This window comes from Myxine glutinosa, chromosome 7 (genome assembly GCF_964187855.1).
Source record: "Myxine glutinosa chromosome 7, kmMyxGlut1.1, whole genome shotgun sequence".
Lineage (NCBI taxonomy): Eukaryota > Metazoa > Chordata > Myxini > Myxiniformes > Myxinidae > Myxine > Myxine glutinosa.
In genome coordinates, this window is record NC_136267.1 from 96,301,675 (window position 1) to 96,319,471 (window position 17,797).

General features: G+C 42.6%; 1 protein-coding gene across 1 annotated transcript in view; it reads left to right on the forward strand.

The window, feature by feature from the left end:
- Positions 1-399: 399 nt before the first annotated feature.
- Positions 400-17,797, forward strand: part of WNT10A (Wnt family member 10A) — a 24,324-nt gene continuing 6,926 nt past the window's right edge. Inside the window, exons 1-3 of the mRNA XM_068122767.2 lie at positions 400-583; positions 814-1,076; positions 10,472-10,842. Coding sequence (XP_067978868.2) covers positions 531-583; positions 814-1,076; positions 10,472-10,842 — 687 coding nt within the window. The 5' untranslated portion in view covers positions 400-530. The remainder of the gene's footprint in view (positions 584-813; positions 1,077-10,471; positions 10,843-17,797) is intronic.

A 17,797-nucleotide genomic window follows, 5' to 3' on the forward strand; every position in this document is an offset into this window, starting at 1 on the left:
GTATACAGTATATGCTATGGTTAGAGGATGGGACATTATATATGCCATATTTGAGGAAGGTACAGTATATTTCATGAATCGAGGATGGTACAGTTATAGTGTATGCCATGGTGATAGTTCGAGGATTGTATAGGTACAGTACATTCAATAATTGTTAGAGTATGGTTCAATCGATTAATAAAGTTGTTGAACAGAAAACATTAATTCAGAATTTTAATACTCAAATCGGTGTTATCGCTATTACCAAGCCGTCACACCAAGACAGTATTTTATGTTAAAAGCATTGGGAAAAAGATATGAATGAGTTCGGAGGTTGCAGAGCCTGAAAGGGGCGGGGACACCATACAGGAGACCCGCCATAAGCCCCGCCCAAAGCCCCGCCCCATATACGCCACCGAAAGAAATTCGTCTTTTTGAGTCGATTGGAGGGAGAGAATCAGACGCAGGGACAAACTGACAGGCAGTACAAGCACGCTGATATACAAGCGGGTAGAGTCAGACATAGAAACGCCCAATGTGAATGTTGGACCATGGGAACCTCTGCACTGCTGCTCCTTATCCTTTCAGCACTCACTGTGCAAGGGTGGGTTTGTACGACCGGTCGGCATCGGAGAGCGAGGTCTTTATGTGCAGCGATTGGTCGCTCAGGTAGAGCGTTCGTGCCAGGCTGCGATGTGGTTGTGATTCATTTTGACTTGTCTGATACGTCTTGGCCCCTTCTAGGTCACGCATAAAGTGCAGCCCATGCGGGTGTCGCTTGGGAGTAATTGTAGGTTTGGTGTGTTAATGAGCTCCGTCCCGCGTGTTGAGCAGGGCACGTGCCACGGACATCCTGGGGTTGCGCCTGCCAGCGGAGCCAGTGCTGACCCCTAACACCGTGTGTCTGACCCTCTCCGGGCTGAGCCGACATCAGCTCGCTATGTGTCGGAGGCAGCCGTACGTCGCAGCGTCCGCGGTGCAGGGCGTGCAGATCGCTATCCACGAATGTCAGCATCAGCTGCGCCATCACCGCTGGAACTGCTCTACCCTGGAGAACAAGAACAAGCTCCCTTACAGCAGCCCCGTGCTCACTCGAGGTGAGACCTCATTCCCACACGCACTACACACTCAGGACCACATTATGCCAAAGTCATCGACAGAGAGGACTCCGTTCTCCCCACTCACTACAGTGAGGACACCATTCCCACGTGCACTCACAGTGATAAATAAACATTTGAATGATTGACGTTAATTTTATTGCAACACAAAAATGTTTTCTTTTTATCTGATTTGTTTGGAATCAAGTTGGTCAAACACAAATCAGTCGGGCTTCGGATCATATAAATCTTTTCGCATCAACGTGACCTCATATAAATCAGTCGGGTTTCAGATCATATAAATCTTTGAGAAACAACTTGATCTCATATAAATCAGTCGGGCTTCGGATCATATAAATCTTTTGGAATCAACTTGATCTCATATAAATCAGTCGGGCTTCGGATCATAAATCTTTGAGAAACAAGTTGGTCTCATATAAATCAGTCGGGCTTCGGATCATAAATCTTTTGGAATCAACTTGATCTCATATAAATCAGTCGGGCTTCGGATCATATAAATCTTTTGGAATCAACTTGATCTCATATAAATCAGTCGTGCTTCAGATCATATATCTTTGAGAAACAAGTTGGTCTCATATAAATCAGTCGGGCTTCGGATCATAAATCTTTTGGAATCAACTTGATCTCATATAAATCAGTCGGGCTTCAGATCATATATCTTTGAGAAACAAGTTGGTCTCATGTAAATCAGTCGGGCTTCGGATCATACATTTTTTGGAATCAACTTGATCTCATATAAATCAGTCGGGCTTCAGATCATACATCTTTGAGAAACAAGTTGGTCTCATATAAATCAGTCGGGCTTCGGATCATACATTTTTTGGAATCAACTTGATCTCATATAAATCAGTCGGGCTTCAGATCATACATCTTTGAGAAACAAGTTGGTCTCATATAAATCAGTCGGGCTTCGGATCATACATTTTTTGGAATCAACTTGATCTCATATAAATCAGTCGGGCTTCAGATCATATAAATCTTTTGGAATCAACTTGACCTCATATAAATCAGTCGTGCTTCAGATCATATATCTTTGAGAAACAAGTTGGTCTCATGTAAATCAGTCGGGCTTCAGATCATACATCTTTGAGAAACAAGTTGGTCTCATATAAATCAGTCGGGCTTCGAATCATATAAATCTTTGAGAAACAAGTTGGTCTCATATAAATGAGTCACACTTCGGATCGTATAAATCTTTTGGAATCAACTTGATCTCATATAAATCAGTCGTGCTTCAGATCATATAAATCTTTTGGAATCAACTTGATCTCATATAAATCAGTCGGGCTTCAGATCATATATCTTTGAGAAACAAGTTGGTCTCATATAAATCAGTCGGGTTTCAGATCATATAAATCTTTTGGAATCAACTTGACCTCATATAAATCAGTCGTGCTTCAGATCATATGTCTTTGAGAAACAAGTTGGTCTCACATAAATCAGTCGGGCTTCTGATCATATAAATATTTTGGAATCAACTTGACCTCATATAAATCAGTCGGGGTTCAGATCATATAAATCTTTTGGAATCAACTTGACCTCATATAAATCAGTCGGGGTTCAGATCATATAAATCTTTTGGAATCAACTTGATCTCATATAAATCAGTCGGGCTTCAGATCATATATCTTTGAGAAACAAGTTGGTCTCATATGAATCAGTTGGGCTTCAGATCATATAAATCTTTTGGAATCAACTTGACCTCATATAAATCAGTCGGGCTTCAGATCATATAAATCTTTTAGAATCAACTTGATCTCATATAAATCAGTCGTGCTTCAGATCATATATCTGTGAGAAACAAGTTGGTCTCATATAAATCAGTCGGGCTTCAGATCATATAAATCTTTTGGAATCAACTTGATCTCATATAAATCAGTCGTGCTTCAGATCATATATCTTTGAGAAACAAGTTGGTCTCATATAAATCAGTCGGGCTTCAGATCATATATATCTTTGAGAAACAAGTTGATCTCATATAAATCAGTCGCACTTCGGATCATATAAATCTTTTGCAATCAACTTGACCTCATATAAATCAGTCGCGCTTCAGATCATATATCTTTGAGAAACAAGTTGATCTCATATAAGTCATCGGGCTTTGGATCATATAAATCTTTTGGAATCAAGTTGGTCTCATGTAAATCAGTCAGGCTTTGGATTATATAAAATTCTTGACGTCACGTGTTTTGTGGTGCAATTCACAAGACACACACACACACACACACACACACACACACACACACACACACACACACACACACACACACACACACACACACACACACACACACACACACACACACGTCATCTTCAATTGTCTCCGTATTGCTTACACTCGTTCACATAGTAAATTAATTGCACATTATTGCTCACTCTCTTAGAAATGGTGCATAAGATTGGTGCTGATGTCGTAATCACAACAGTGGAGCATTGTAAAGATTATCATTGTATGATGTCATCTTTGCAATTACACATTTCTATTGATAAATTTTAACGTCTCATGTGGTTTCATTTTCAATATGTACACACATACATACACACATACATACAAACACACACACGGCATTCAAAATGTTTTTGAAATGAGATATTCACAATCCTACTACTATATTTTAAACTAGATGGTATTCATAGATACTTACCAAGCGCAGTCTTGAGAAGGACTTGGTGCAAACCAACTCTTGTGTTTTTTTAAAAGGTTTTTTTTTTCTTTGGTCCAATATGGCTGCCAGACTAGTGACCGATGAAGCCACTTTTATCAAACGATATTTCCCATGGGTAGTTGATCACTTAATTAAAGTTTCGCATTCATCAGTTAAGCGGTTTCAGAGAATAATATTTTCAAAGATTTTTGCTTAGATCCAATATGGCTGCCAAACCACGTGACATATGACATCATCATTTTAACACTATGTGCAGCAATGATGTTAGATGACTTTTGGAAAGTTTCACTTCAATAGGTTCAGCTGTTTCAGGCAAATAATAATTAATTTTTTTCGTTTGATGCAACATAGGTTCCAGACCATGTAACCTATGATTTATTTCCAAACACCATCGTATCTACATGGCTTGGGGAACATGTGTGTGAAGGTTCCCCTCGATGAAGCTTTTAAAGGGTTTAAGGTTAAATCCAATATGGCTACCAGACCATGTGACCTGTGATTTATTCATGGACACCCTATATTCCCGCAAGGCTAGTAGATCATGTGCCTGAAGTTTCGCATCGATCTGGTCGGCTGTTCTGGAGATGATTTTAAAAGTTTTTATGTTCAATCCAACATGGCTGCCGTGACCTATGATGTAATCAATTGAATTCTGTCTACCAAGTTCTCCCTAGGTGACCCTAAAAAGTTTTCATACCGATCAGATCAAGCGTTGTTCTTGTCAAATTATGACATCATAATTCAAGGCAGCGATGGCATCATCATTAACATATCTTATTCTCCATGGGGAGTACTTGAGAATGAGCCATATTTCAATTTTTTCCCATTAGCGGTTTCGGAGGTATAGATGCGCAAAGTTATTTGGTTTGTCAAAGATGGCGCCTGTACCACGTGACCTATGACGTCATAATTGTCATTAATAGTTATACCGGAGGGGTTTGTCCTATGGTGTAAATTTTGTGTCAATCGGACCAACGCTTGTCGAGAAAATGAATTTAAAAAATGCAGACACGTACATACTCAACAATCGCTTAACCCAGCTCTTGACGTCGCGAGCGCAGGGTAATTCGGCAATTCTTTGTATGTATGTGTGGTTACATCTGAAAATCATAGAAAACTAGAATGGCACTCGTTAGAGCGCATGCCTCCAGTAGGATGAACAGTTTATGTTTTGTATTCCACTGTTAGGCCAGATGGTTTTGGTGGTTTTATTCCACTTAAAGTATTTTAAATTAAAGTATTATTCCACTTAAATTTTATTCCACTTATTTTGGTATTTGTATTCCACTCTAAACGGTGGTTTTATTCCACTGATAGGCCAGATCTGGATCCGAACCTGAACCAAAATCTAATCACTGATTCTTGTCACCTAAATAACTCATCCACCAAGTTTGTCATAACTCATCCACAACTTTTTGAGATATCATGCACCACACAGACAAAGAAAAAAAAAGAAGAAAGATGTCGTGCAAAGCATGCGAGCTTGCAAAGACCCTAAAAGAAATTTGACCTTAAAGTAATTGGTGGTTCTTATCAGTGACCCCATGGCCCATATGCAATTCCTGTTCAAATGTCAAATCCATAGGATGATAATTGAGGATTTTAGAAATTTCACCTGCGTTCTTGACCTTTGGCATATGTTGACCTCAAAAACAATTGGTGTTGAAATCAGTGACCTGATATGCAAGTCCTCTTCACATTTCAAGGGAATGGGATGAAAATTGAGGATTTTATAAATTTGACAAAGTTGTTGACCTTTGGCCTTTGTTGACCTTTTCACCTTTTGACCTCCAAATCAATAGGCTTTTCCTTATGATCAACGCTACCATTTCGTGAAGATTGGTTTAAAGTTGTTTACCTGTAGGTGATTGACATACACACAAATAAACAGATAGACAGACAGACAAACAAACAGAGAGAATAATGCACAAGACCAACCAATATACTTGAAAAATCTTCCATTTTTGCAAGTAACAGACAAACAGACAAACATGTGTGAAACCTTCCAAAAAAAACAAACAAAAAAAACCAGGACCGGTCCGATCTCCATAGAATATAATCGTAGGGAAATATCGAAGAAGAAGTGAAAACTACAGTATTTCTCTCTTCCAGTGACTAGTCCCTGGTGTTGGGCTAGCGGCTAGGGTGCCGGCTTAGGATCCTATGGATCCTGGGTTCATAATCCCGGTCGATCGCTGAATTAACGCCAGGGGGGTTGACTCAGCCTGTTTCATCCTTCCGAGGTCGGCTAATTGAGTACCAGTTCACTGGTAATTCCCTGCTTGTCGTTAAAGGCGGCAAAAAGGGTTGGCGTCAGGAAGGGCATCCGGCCGTAAAACATTGCTTCAAAAAGGGGACCAAAAAAAAAACAACAACAACCACGGTTCCCGAAAAAGGCCAACCCCCGCTTGCGGGGAAAAATGGCCTCTAAAGGTGTTTTTTTAAATTTTTTTTAGTGACTAGTTTTGACTTCATCAAAGTTTATAAAGAAGTCCAAGTAAATATACTGGACCGGAGTGTTGATATTTGGACTTTTTCACTGTTTGAAGAAGAAGAAGTTCAGTTGGAAACTTTCCAGCTGAACCTCTTCTATTCCACAATTATTTTTTAAACAGTGATTTAATTAAGGTAGAATAAAGAAAAGATCATTGTACACTTGCCTGATTATGAATTATGATGAAATAATTGGAGAAACACCGTTAGTACATGTATGCTATATACACACACGCCTCTGAGCTGTCTTGCCTAGGTTTGAATCCCGACCCAGCTATAAACTGTCATCCGGTGTTGCGCATGCAGGACAAGGCGTCAATGTGTGTGCCATCCATCAGTAAGACATTAAGCCGGTTGTCTCCTGTGCCTGCACTGAGTGTGGGTGGACGTTCAAGATCTTTCGTCAAAGAGTAGGGGAATTATTGCCAACGCCCTGAACAAATTACAAATAAATTGTTACCGAAATCACCTTCATTTGAACGTCAGGCCTGACCAGCTGGTTCGTGAAAGACGTGGACTAAAAATCTTCCCTGGTCGAACCTACGAGATAGTGATAATACTTGAGGCTCCAAATGAAGTGATCGATTTATGATGCTGCAATAATACTAACCATGATGCCGTTTGTATGTATGATGCACTGATGCAGTATGATGTAATAATACTAACCGTTTTGTTGCAATGCGATGAAAATGGATGAAAACACAGAGATAACGATTGGAGGTGTGTGTGTGTGTGTGTGTGTGTGTGCGTGTGTGTGTGTGTGTGTGTGTGTGTGTGTGTGTGTGTGTGTGTGTGTGTGTGTGTGTGTGTGTAGAGTGGGTGTCTGATGGTTGTGGGGAGGATGGAATGGTTGCTCTAGATCTGCTTGAGGGGTACTTGTAATTTGTATGGAATTCGTGGAATGCTTTCTGATATCCTAACACCTTCAGCTGGTACTATGAAATCTCAAGAGACATCTAAGTTAACCAAAACTACAGATTATGTAACTTTATATCTAACATATCGACTTATAGCAATTGCAGGTGCAGAGAAACAAGTTGTTTACGCTTTCAAATGCAATAATTACCCTACCATTCAGGGGAAATTGCAAAAGCTAGAATATACGCAAGGATACACTAGGATACACTAAGATACACTAGGATACACTAGGATACACTAGGATACACAGGGATGCACAGGGATACACTAGGATACACTAGGATACACTAGGATACACAGGGATGCACAGGGATACACTAGGATACACTAAGATACACTAAGATACACAGGGATACACTAGTATACACTAGGATACACTAGGATACACTAGGATACACTAAGATACACAGGGATACACTAGTATACACTAGGATACACTAAGATACACTAAGATACACTAGGATACACATACACAGGGATATACTAGGATACACAGGGATACACAGGGATACAAGATACACAGGGATATACTAGGATACACTAAGATACAAAGGGATACACTGGGATGCACAGGGATACACTAGGATACACAGGGATATACTAGGAGGTATTGGTATATACTAGGAGGTATATACTAGGATGCACTGGGATACACAGGGATACAATAGGATACACAGGGATATACTAGGATGCACTGGGATACACATGGAACTTTGGTGCAGGACGTGGAGATTCGACCCATCATACCTGCACTGCACCAAACCCACCCAGTACCATCACCCATTCACACATCAGCCACCTTCCATGCACCATGCATATACAATGCAGGTTCAGATATGGCTATTGTTACTTGGAACTACTGTTGTAAATCCTGTATGTCTGGGCGAATGCTGCTGCTACTACTACTACTACTACTACTACTACTACCACTACTACTACTACTACTACTACTACTACTACTACTACTACTACTACTACTACTACCACTACTACTACTACTACTACTACAATTGCATCATTCTAGCGTTTGACACCTGAAAGCTAAACACTGGGATACACAGGGATACACAGGGAACAGCGAAAGCTGAAAGGCAATACAAAATGTATGACCGGATGTTTATTGAGCTTTTGTAATTGCATGAAAGTATAAATACAGAGTTCCTAATTTTGGTCGCAGCAAACTTTCTCCCATGTCCTCCTCCCTTTTCCTTTTCGAGCCATGAAGGAGGCGAGCGCCGATTAGAATCTCGCTGCCGAGCTCCGGCACGACCTCGACCATTAGCGAGCACGCATATTGTATCGACGTGGCAGTTGCAGCCGGAACTCGCTTGGCCAAGATGGAGGCTCCGACAAAATCTTGTCTTCAAAACGTATCTGGGAGTTGCCAAAACAGGCCTCGGTTGTCTTACAAAACTCTAAAGAAAGCATTAGATGGGGATTTCCAAGAGGCTTGGTCCTGGTCCTCCTACATGAATCATCTTCGGAGCATTACTATGACAGGCCGTGGAGACAATGAAGCAATATCCGTCATCGTTCCAAGAAAGGTTGGCAGGAAGGGCCGGCTCTCCCTGTGGCCCTTACCCCGATGACACGCCTGGTATTTGCTCCTAATAACACCCGCTTTGTTCCCGGTGCCTGCGACACGTGGACACACGCGAGGCAGGGGACAGTCATCAAGTGATAACATTGCGACCCACCGCCTGCTCCCCCTTCCCCTCCATGAACTTGTTCAACGTTTTCAGCTCCTGGTTCCTCCAACAACCAAGTGGCTTCCACTACCGCTCCTTCCTGGGCCAACTTTGGCCCTTCGGAGAAAGTACACCTCGCCATGCGTTGTTGCGATGCTTGTTTCATCAGGACGTCCAGATAATTCTGAAGCACGGCAGCCACGGAATGAAGAAACATGAAGCCGGCTATTTCATTTGATGACGTTTCCTAACGTAATGGATCTGCTAGGTTTTATTTGGACTTTGCAGGCCATGGTGTTCTGAATTCTGATGGAGGTGTTTGTTGTTGTTGTTGTTGTTGTTGTTGTTGCAGTGCCAATTTCAGCCCACGAGTATGATAATGGTATATCTTTGTAAATGTGACTTTGTAAATTGGAAAACTGAATTTGCCTTCCTTGGGACAAGTACCAGCCATTTTTGATTGGAGCAGCAAGTGTCTGTCTGGGCCTGGTTTAATTAATTAGTTATCCATTTCCTGAACCTGCTGCACCTTCTCTCAAAACTTCCATCTTGTTTCATAACTTCGTCCACAGTCGTGACTCGAACTGCACTCGGTAGAGAGCATACCTCTGCCATGCTGAACAGTTTAGGATTTGTATCCCACTGATGGGCCGGATCTGGATCCGGAACTGAACTAAAATCTAGTCGGCTTGTTCGTGTCACCTAACCAACTCGTCCACCAAGTTTTGACATCCTTCCACCAAGTTTTGACATCCTTCCACCCAAGTTTTGACATCCTTCCACCAAGTTTTGAAATATCATGATATATGTATATATATCGTTTTGGCCCCATCTCTCAATGGTGAAGAATAACAGGAATAAAAAAAAACCTCATATCCGGATTCAGATCTTCAGCAAAATTGAATCGATTCTTCCTCGTCACACACCAAACATCTCCACCAAATTTATCTCGAATCCGTCCGCAACTTTTTGAGATATCTTGCTCACAGACGGACGGACAGAGGTCTTAGCATCACCTCCATCCACCTTCGGTGGTGGAGGCGATAAGATGAAGAACTTCAATGCAGGAAAAGGCCGTTACCATTAGGCCCACCAAACATCCGCAATGCTTGCCAACCTATGGTTGTTTATTCGCGCTCTATCCTTCAGAAATTTTGAATGGCGAGCACAGAAGGGGCATCTATTATTTATTTATTTTGGCCCGACTCTGCCAGGATTGGGTTCAAAGCGTCGACCTCCCAGACTCAGAGCAGAGACCAAATGTAACTCTAATTACGCCACCGGGTCTTTTGAAATATGTGGACAGTTGTTCACGTATATCTCCTATTGGCAGGTATGTGTTGAACACCCAATCACAGATAGGAGATGGTGCTTCCCCCACCACACATAGTTACACTAATACATAGTTAGACACATAGTTATGTTAGACACATAGTTAGTTTAATTCTTTTTCTCATCAATTCTACCGGTCAACTGTTAGACATTTTAAAAAGTTTGTTTTCACTATGAACTACCTCCAAACTTTTCTGCTCTGCCTGATAAGGTACCAGACCACCCTCCGTGCCCCCCAATATCTATGTCTAACGTTTTCGCCTTGCTCTTCCATCAGGTTATCGCGAGTCCGCGTTTTCATACGCACTGGCCGCAGCAGGTGTGGTGCATGCAGTGGCAAGCGCCTGCAGTCTGGGGAAGCTGCAGGTGTGTGGCTGTGACGAGCGTCTCAAGGGAGACGAGGAGGCTCTACAACGTAAACTCCAACACCTGCACAAACTGCAGCTACAAGCGCTCCACCACGGAAAGCCGGTCGGCAACGCGGTCCTGGCTTTTCCCGAGGCTGCGCCTGGCCAGTGGGAGTGGGGCGGCTGCAGCCACGACCTGGACTTTGCGGCACGGTTTTCCCAGGACTTCCTGGACTCGCACGAGACCAACCGGGATATTCACTCTATCGCTCATCTTCACAACAACCGTGTCGGCAGGAAGGTGAAAGCTCGGGATTGGGAATGGCCATATAGCTCACAGCAGCATACAAACATTTTAGGTTCAAAAGTTTGTTTGTCCTGCATTGCTGAGAGGGTGAGCTCTAATGATGATGGACCTAGATCAGATGATTATGTCCTAGTGATGAGGACACATAAATACCAGATGTTGTGGGTTTTAAAACTCAGCGAAAGACGGCAACAACATTCAGGATTTGGATAACTTCTGGAAACTGAGACGGATCTCAGGAAAATTACCATGTTACTATCGGAATTTTTGTTTAAGAAACCTAGCTGGCTCACTAATGACCTATAGCACTAGGGTATAATCAACCTGGCATAGCTGCTCTGGTCTATATGTGACACCGTGGTTGACTCTTAATATTATCAGAGAAACTTGGAATGGGCATGAAAATGCGAGTTATGGCAACTCCTCCAACTGAAAAATTTCAATATATTCTCCACTTACTCCGAGACTAGTGTTGATGCAAACTTTAGCAATCATCATGGCCATTGTACAATGGCCTCTTTTGGGTGGTGCTCCATGGCAGTACACCTTCCCGTCCTAACATACAACAGGTGGTGCACAGAATTTTTGTGCCTATTCCATCTCCAGGTGCTGCACGATGTCATCGCCGGGTGCCGAAGGGTGGCCGGGCGATGACGCGTGCCAAAAGGGCGTACTTTGTTTTTACACCGTTTGTTGTACACCGCTCCTTTCCTATTCCGTCTCCAGGCGCTGCATGACGTCATCGGCGGGCACCGAAGGGGGCCCGGCAATGATGTGCACCAAAAGCCAAAAGGACGTACTCAGTTTTTACTCCATTTGTTGTACACCGCTCCTTTCCTATTCCATCTCCAGGCGCTGCATGACGTCATCGGCAGGCACCGAAGGGGGCCCGGCAATGATGTGCACCAAAAGCCAAAAGGGCGTACTCAGTTTTTACTCCATTTGTTGTACACCGCTCCTTTCCTATTCCATCTCCAGGTGCTGCATGACGTCATCGGCGGGCACCGAAGGGGGCCCGGCAATGATGTGCACCAAAAGCAAAAAGGGCGTACTCAGTTTTTACTCCATTTGTTGTACACCGCTCCTTTCCTATTCCATCTCCAGGCGCTGAATGACGTCATCGGCGGGCACCGAAGGGGGCCCGGCAATGATGTGCACCAAAAGCAAAAAGGGCGTACTCAGTTTTTACTCCGTTTGTTTTCTTGTTTGTTTGTTTGTCCGGTGATATTTCGGCCATCATTTTAGCTATGAACCTGAAATTTGGTCACAAGAGTGAACAAGTTCTTTGGCAAAGTCGCCATTTTTATTTTTTGTTTAATCGATTAATTAACTAATTATTATCGATTTATTAATTACTTATTTCTTTTTGTTTTCATCTGGGCAATATCTGGCACCTTTTGAGCTTGGTCGCTGATATTTGGACAAGACAGTGACCAAGTGATTTGGCTGTAAAGGGTATTTTTGATTTTTTGATTTTGACATCCCCCCCAATCCAGTCTTCATGTGATGCACGGTGGCATCGCTGGACGCTGAAGGCACCCCAGCAATGTTGCGCACTGGAGGATATGTTATTTATTTATTTGGCATGTGGGCGGTGTACTTTAAATGTAGCTCTATTTGGATAGATTTATTTTTCCTTACCTATCTTTTGCTTTTGGCTGCCCATGAAAGTTTCCATAAATAGCTATCTCTGATTTTTTTTTTCTCTGCAAAAGGTTATCAGTAATAGGAATGGGCTGACAGGATAGCCGAGAGGTATGCACACCCACCTCTAAGCTGTCTAGCTTAATTCCCGACCTCTTGGTGTTTCACAGACAGGGCGATTCATCAATGTGTGTACCATCCCTCGGATGGGCGATAAAAAGGCATCCCTTCTCTCAGCTGTAGTTGATGGACATTAAAGAATCCATGGTGTACTTCGCGGAGAGTAGGTGAGTTATCGCCGGCACAATGTCCACATTCCAAATTCCTGCTCTAACCAGCAGAGGGCACTGCATCAGTGGCAAGGCCGTGTCCTCAGACAATGATGCCACCCTGCAGCCTTGTGCTGCATACAAAGAAGAACAATGAGTAGGAATATGTAATAATTTTTCTTGTCTTTAACCAAGTGTAAGTGTTCAGACTTGTCCGTCAGGAAAATGCTAAACTCCCTGTATGGACTAGGAGTGTAGGCATCCATGCCTGTGAAACACCACAATAACGGCTTGTTGTCAGACCATGTTCCATCGGGAATCGAGTCCTAGACTAGACCAGCCTGTGGGGAATGCACCAAGCTGTCCTTGAACTCCATAACACTCTTCTAATAATAAATATAACAGTTTTGATATAGTATGTTATCTTTTCCACCAAGGCAAATAATCTTATTGTCCCACGGTTTAATAGGTCTATCTCCAGGCTATATGCATGACTATGACTTGGACGTCGTTTTCACTCTATCCGACAATCAGGGAGTTTTCCTAAGAGATTGTTTTCCGCTGCAGATACAGTGTCGCTTTGTTCGTTGATCTTCTGTCTTTTAAGTTTATCTCTGGAGCTTCTCCCTTCCATTTTTAGGAGTGGTCTCCAAGTGAGGAACTCCCAAAGAGGAGTCATCAATGCCTCGTGCCCAATGCACGTCCCACTCAATTTGGCCTTTGCTGCTGTTATTGGAGCACCCTTTGATACAAGGGAAATAACATGAGATGTATGGCGGAGCTCGAGGTGGGAATCGATGCTGAGGAATTTTGGGAAGCTTGGGCATTGTCAAGAATGTACTTGTGGGCACTGCTGACAATCTTCCCTAAACAGGAATGTGAAGGCCCTTCTTCCTAGTTTAACGACAGACATTTCTAAACGACTGTCGTTTTGGGGGTTGTTAGACTTTTGGAAACTTTTCAAACTTTTTATTTATTGTTCTTCATTGCCAAGATCGCCAGTATGATACTCATTATTGAAGGTTTGAGTATTTATTAATGGCTAAAATTTGTTGGGGTCGTTCCTCAAAGTTTGTTGTATGGAGTTTGGCAGAACACACCATGTCAACATACTGTTTTGATGTCCAATGTTGCCTGAAAGAAATCCCCATTCGGGGAAATTATTTAGCAGAGACCCATTAGCAGAGGGCCCAGGATTCCTGCCGTAAGCAGCATAGGAACATATAATATTGTGGTAATATTTTGGGTAAACCACTCTCCCCTGCATATGCTTCTTACCTGCCCCTTGTCTTCCTACCCAAACCTCTTTACCTTCAGCTTCTCTTCCCATATCTTCCACACACTCAAACGCTCCTTTCTCTCTCGTATCATCCTACCTTCTCCTCCTTTTCTTAATTTTTATTTCCTAATTGTACCTGACTCTCAGTAAGTATGTAATAAATACATGGCCACTTAGCTTGATGTGGCTAGCCAAGGCCATGACAAAATGAATTGCATTTCACGTAGTTCTGAAGACAAAGTATTGCGTGACATGAGACTGCAGAGATCCCACCCTATCTTTCACAAGGGTAGGCCACAGGGTTGGTACCAGGGCAAGATACCAAAATGATGACATCACTAACTAGATGGTATTCATAGAATGCTTACACCGCATTGTCGACTTCGTGAGAGCCAACTCTTCTGTTATGTATGTTTTTTTTTCTTTGATCCAATATGGCTGCCAGAACACGTGACCGATGACGTCATAAATTTACATTCTCCAATATAATTGTTGCGTCGATCACGCTCAAGAAATTTCAATCTGATGGGACTAAGCGTTGTATTTGTCGAATTATGACATCATAATGAAGGCACCATGTGATGACGTCATCATTAACAACACTTATTCACCATGTGGAGTTCTTTACAACGAGCCACGTTTCAATTTTTTCCATGGAGCGGTTTCAGAGGTATAGACGTCCAACGTTTTTCGTTTTTTTCCTCCCAAGATGGCGCCTGTACCACATAACCTATGACATCATAATTATCACTAAAAATTATACACAAGTAAGACGCATACTATGGTTAAACTTTTGTTTCAATCGGACCCACAGTTGCTGAGAAAATGAATTTGAAAAATGCAGACACATATGACATATGTACATATGTACGTACACAACCGATCGCTTAACTCCGCTTTTCGCTTCGCGAGCGCAGGGTAACTTGTGTTACTGCCCAGTAGCAAAAGCTCAGGTCTGATGTTTCAACCTCTGCCTCAGCCTTGACTAATATAGTTTGGGGAAGGCCAAGTATTTCCTACTAGCATTACTTGTATCAACTAGTATTTCTTTCTAGTATCATCTACTCCACGACGATCTCATTTTCTTACGAGTATTAACTCACCCCACAATATCAGTAACCCAAGAGTGTATGAGTACCTAGGCCTAGAGTATCTGTAACTAGGCAAGACCGAGTATTTCCTACTTGTATTGCTTACTTAGTTACTTGTATCAGTTAGTATTTCTTGCAAGTAACAACTACTCCACAACAATCTCATTTTCTTACGAGTATCAACTTGTTCTACAACAATCTCATTGTACTTGAATGTCCTTCTGCCTGTACTCCATTCTTTTTTTTCCTCCTTTTCTCAATATCTCCAAATGGAATCCTCATTGAATATAAACATTTCTTCCTTCTTTCTTTAAAAGCATTTTAAAACATTTTAAAATGCTTCACTTCCCTTCACCATGATGTATTCCTCTTCTCCTTCACAAATATTATTTTCCAAAACTGTCGGTCAGCTAAACGCTTGGTCCATCAACCATCCCCCCGCATGTACAGCACCACCTTTGTCTGTGTCTTCACCAAAAATTCTTACCTCCCATCTCATGATCTTTAACTCCATTTGTCAAATTTGGTAATTTGGAATCAGCATCACTCCACTTCATGTCCCCCCTTTCTGCATCCCTCCTGACCTCACCCCCCCTCAAAGCCTCCTCATCACCATGCCCCCACAACCCTCTCCCTTTTCCTCCCCCGTGTCCTACCTGTCCGTAACCATGTAGACGTTAAACATCTGAGGTCTCCGCTATAACCTGACAGATCTCTCAATCCAGGCCGCTGTCGATAAACTGGACATCATCTGTTTAACGGAATCCTTCCTCTCACAGGACGTGGTGAATGGGAGACAAGTTTCCTTGCAAATGTCTCCTCCTCTTCCTCTGCTCCAATTGGTTCATCTGACCATGTGCTTGTGAGAGTCAATATCTGTCTGGCTAATCTCAGATAGCTGTCTCAATGCCGGCGAGTCTGGCAGTTTACTCGGGCAGATTGGCAGCGACTGCAAGCAGCCATCTCTCTTCATGACTAGTCTCCCATATCGACTGCCCCTGATATTAACTCAACCTGGAAATTCTTCCACAGAAACATGCTCTCTCTTGTGCATAGATCCATCCCATCTCATCTTCAATTATCCCACCCTTCTTCTCGCCCATGGTACATGGAATTCTGTGGTGAGACAGTTGCTCTGAAACAACATGCCTTCTTTTCATGGAAAGCAAATCCAACCGAAGGCAATCTCAGCTCATTCCACAAAGCCCTGCAACAAGTGTGTGTCCAATCTCAGGAGAGCCAAAAAAACAACATCTGCCCAACCTCAAGATGGAATTTTCAAACTTGTCTCCCTCCTCTAAAACCGGGTGATGCTTCGTCAAGTCTGTTTCTGGTGTATGCTACCCCTCCATCCCTTCCCTCTCTTCAAATGGCACCAGGAGCATGTCAGAACCAAGCATGTCAAAATCAAGCGGCCACTCTGGAGGAGAGGCTTCCGTCTGGCCACTCTGCCATAAAGCCCAGATCGGTGGAGTGTTGCAGTGGTGGTTGTCCTTCTGGAAGTTTCTCCCATCTCCACATAGGATCTCTGGAGCTCAGCCAGAGTGACCATCGGGTTCTTGGTCACCTCTTTTACCAAGGCCCTTCTCCCCCGATTGCTCAGTTTGGCCGGGCGGCCAGCTCTGGGAAGAGTCCTGGTTGTTCCAAACTTCTTCCATTTTAGAATTATGGAGGCCACTGTGCTCGTGGGAACCTTCAATGCAGCAGAATTTTTTTTGTCGGCTTCCCCAGATCTGTGCCTCGACACAATCCTGTCTCTGCAGGCAGTTCCTTCGACCTCATGGCTTGGTTTTTGCTCTGATATGCATTGTCAGCTGTGAGACCTTATATGGACAGGTGTGTGCCTTTCCAAATCATGTCCAAGCAATTGAATTTACCACAGGTGGACTCCAATCAAGGTGTCGAAATATCTCAAAGATGATCAAGAGAAATGGGAGGCACCTGAGCTAAATTTCAAGTGTCATAGCAAAGGGTATGAATACTTATGTCAATGTGATATTTCAGTTTTTTCTTTTTAATAAATTTGCAAAACTTTCTAAAATCCTGTTTTCTCTTTGTCATTATGGGGTATTGAGTGTGGATTGATGAGGGAAAAAATGAATTTAAACCATTTCAGCATAAGGCTGCAACATAACAAAAAGTGAAAAAGTGAAGGGGTCTGAATACTTTCTGAATGCACTGTATATGTGTATATATATATGTGTGTGTGTGTGTATGTGTGTGTATATATATGTGTGTGTGTGTGTGTGTGTGTGTGTGTGTGTGTGTATATATATATGTTGTAATCATGTTGGCTTGCTTGATATATGATGTTGTAAGCCTATTGGCATTTTGAAGAAATCAATTTTTTATTTCTATTTTTAGCTCAACTGGACTTTAGTCTGGTGAGCTTATGCGATCGAGCAGTGTCCGCAGGTAGGTCAGTCAGTCAGTCAGTCAGTCAGTCATTGAGTGAGTGAGTGAATGAGTGTGTAAATACTTCAGTGATTATCACTTGAACCAAACACACGATTTTGATGAAACGTTATATCTGATCCCTAATGAAGATGTATTGACCGCATCAAAATCTGCCTTCATTAAGGGGTTTTACGGGTGGGTGGGGGTGGGGGGAAGGGAAGAGGGGGAGGGGTAGAGGGGGTGGAGGGGAGTAGGGGTTGACCATACTT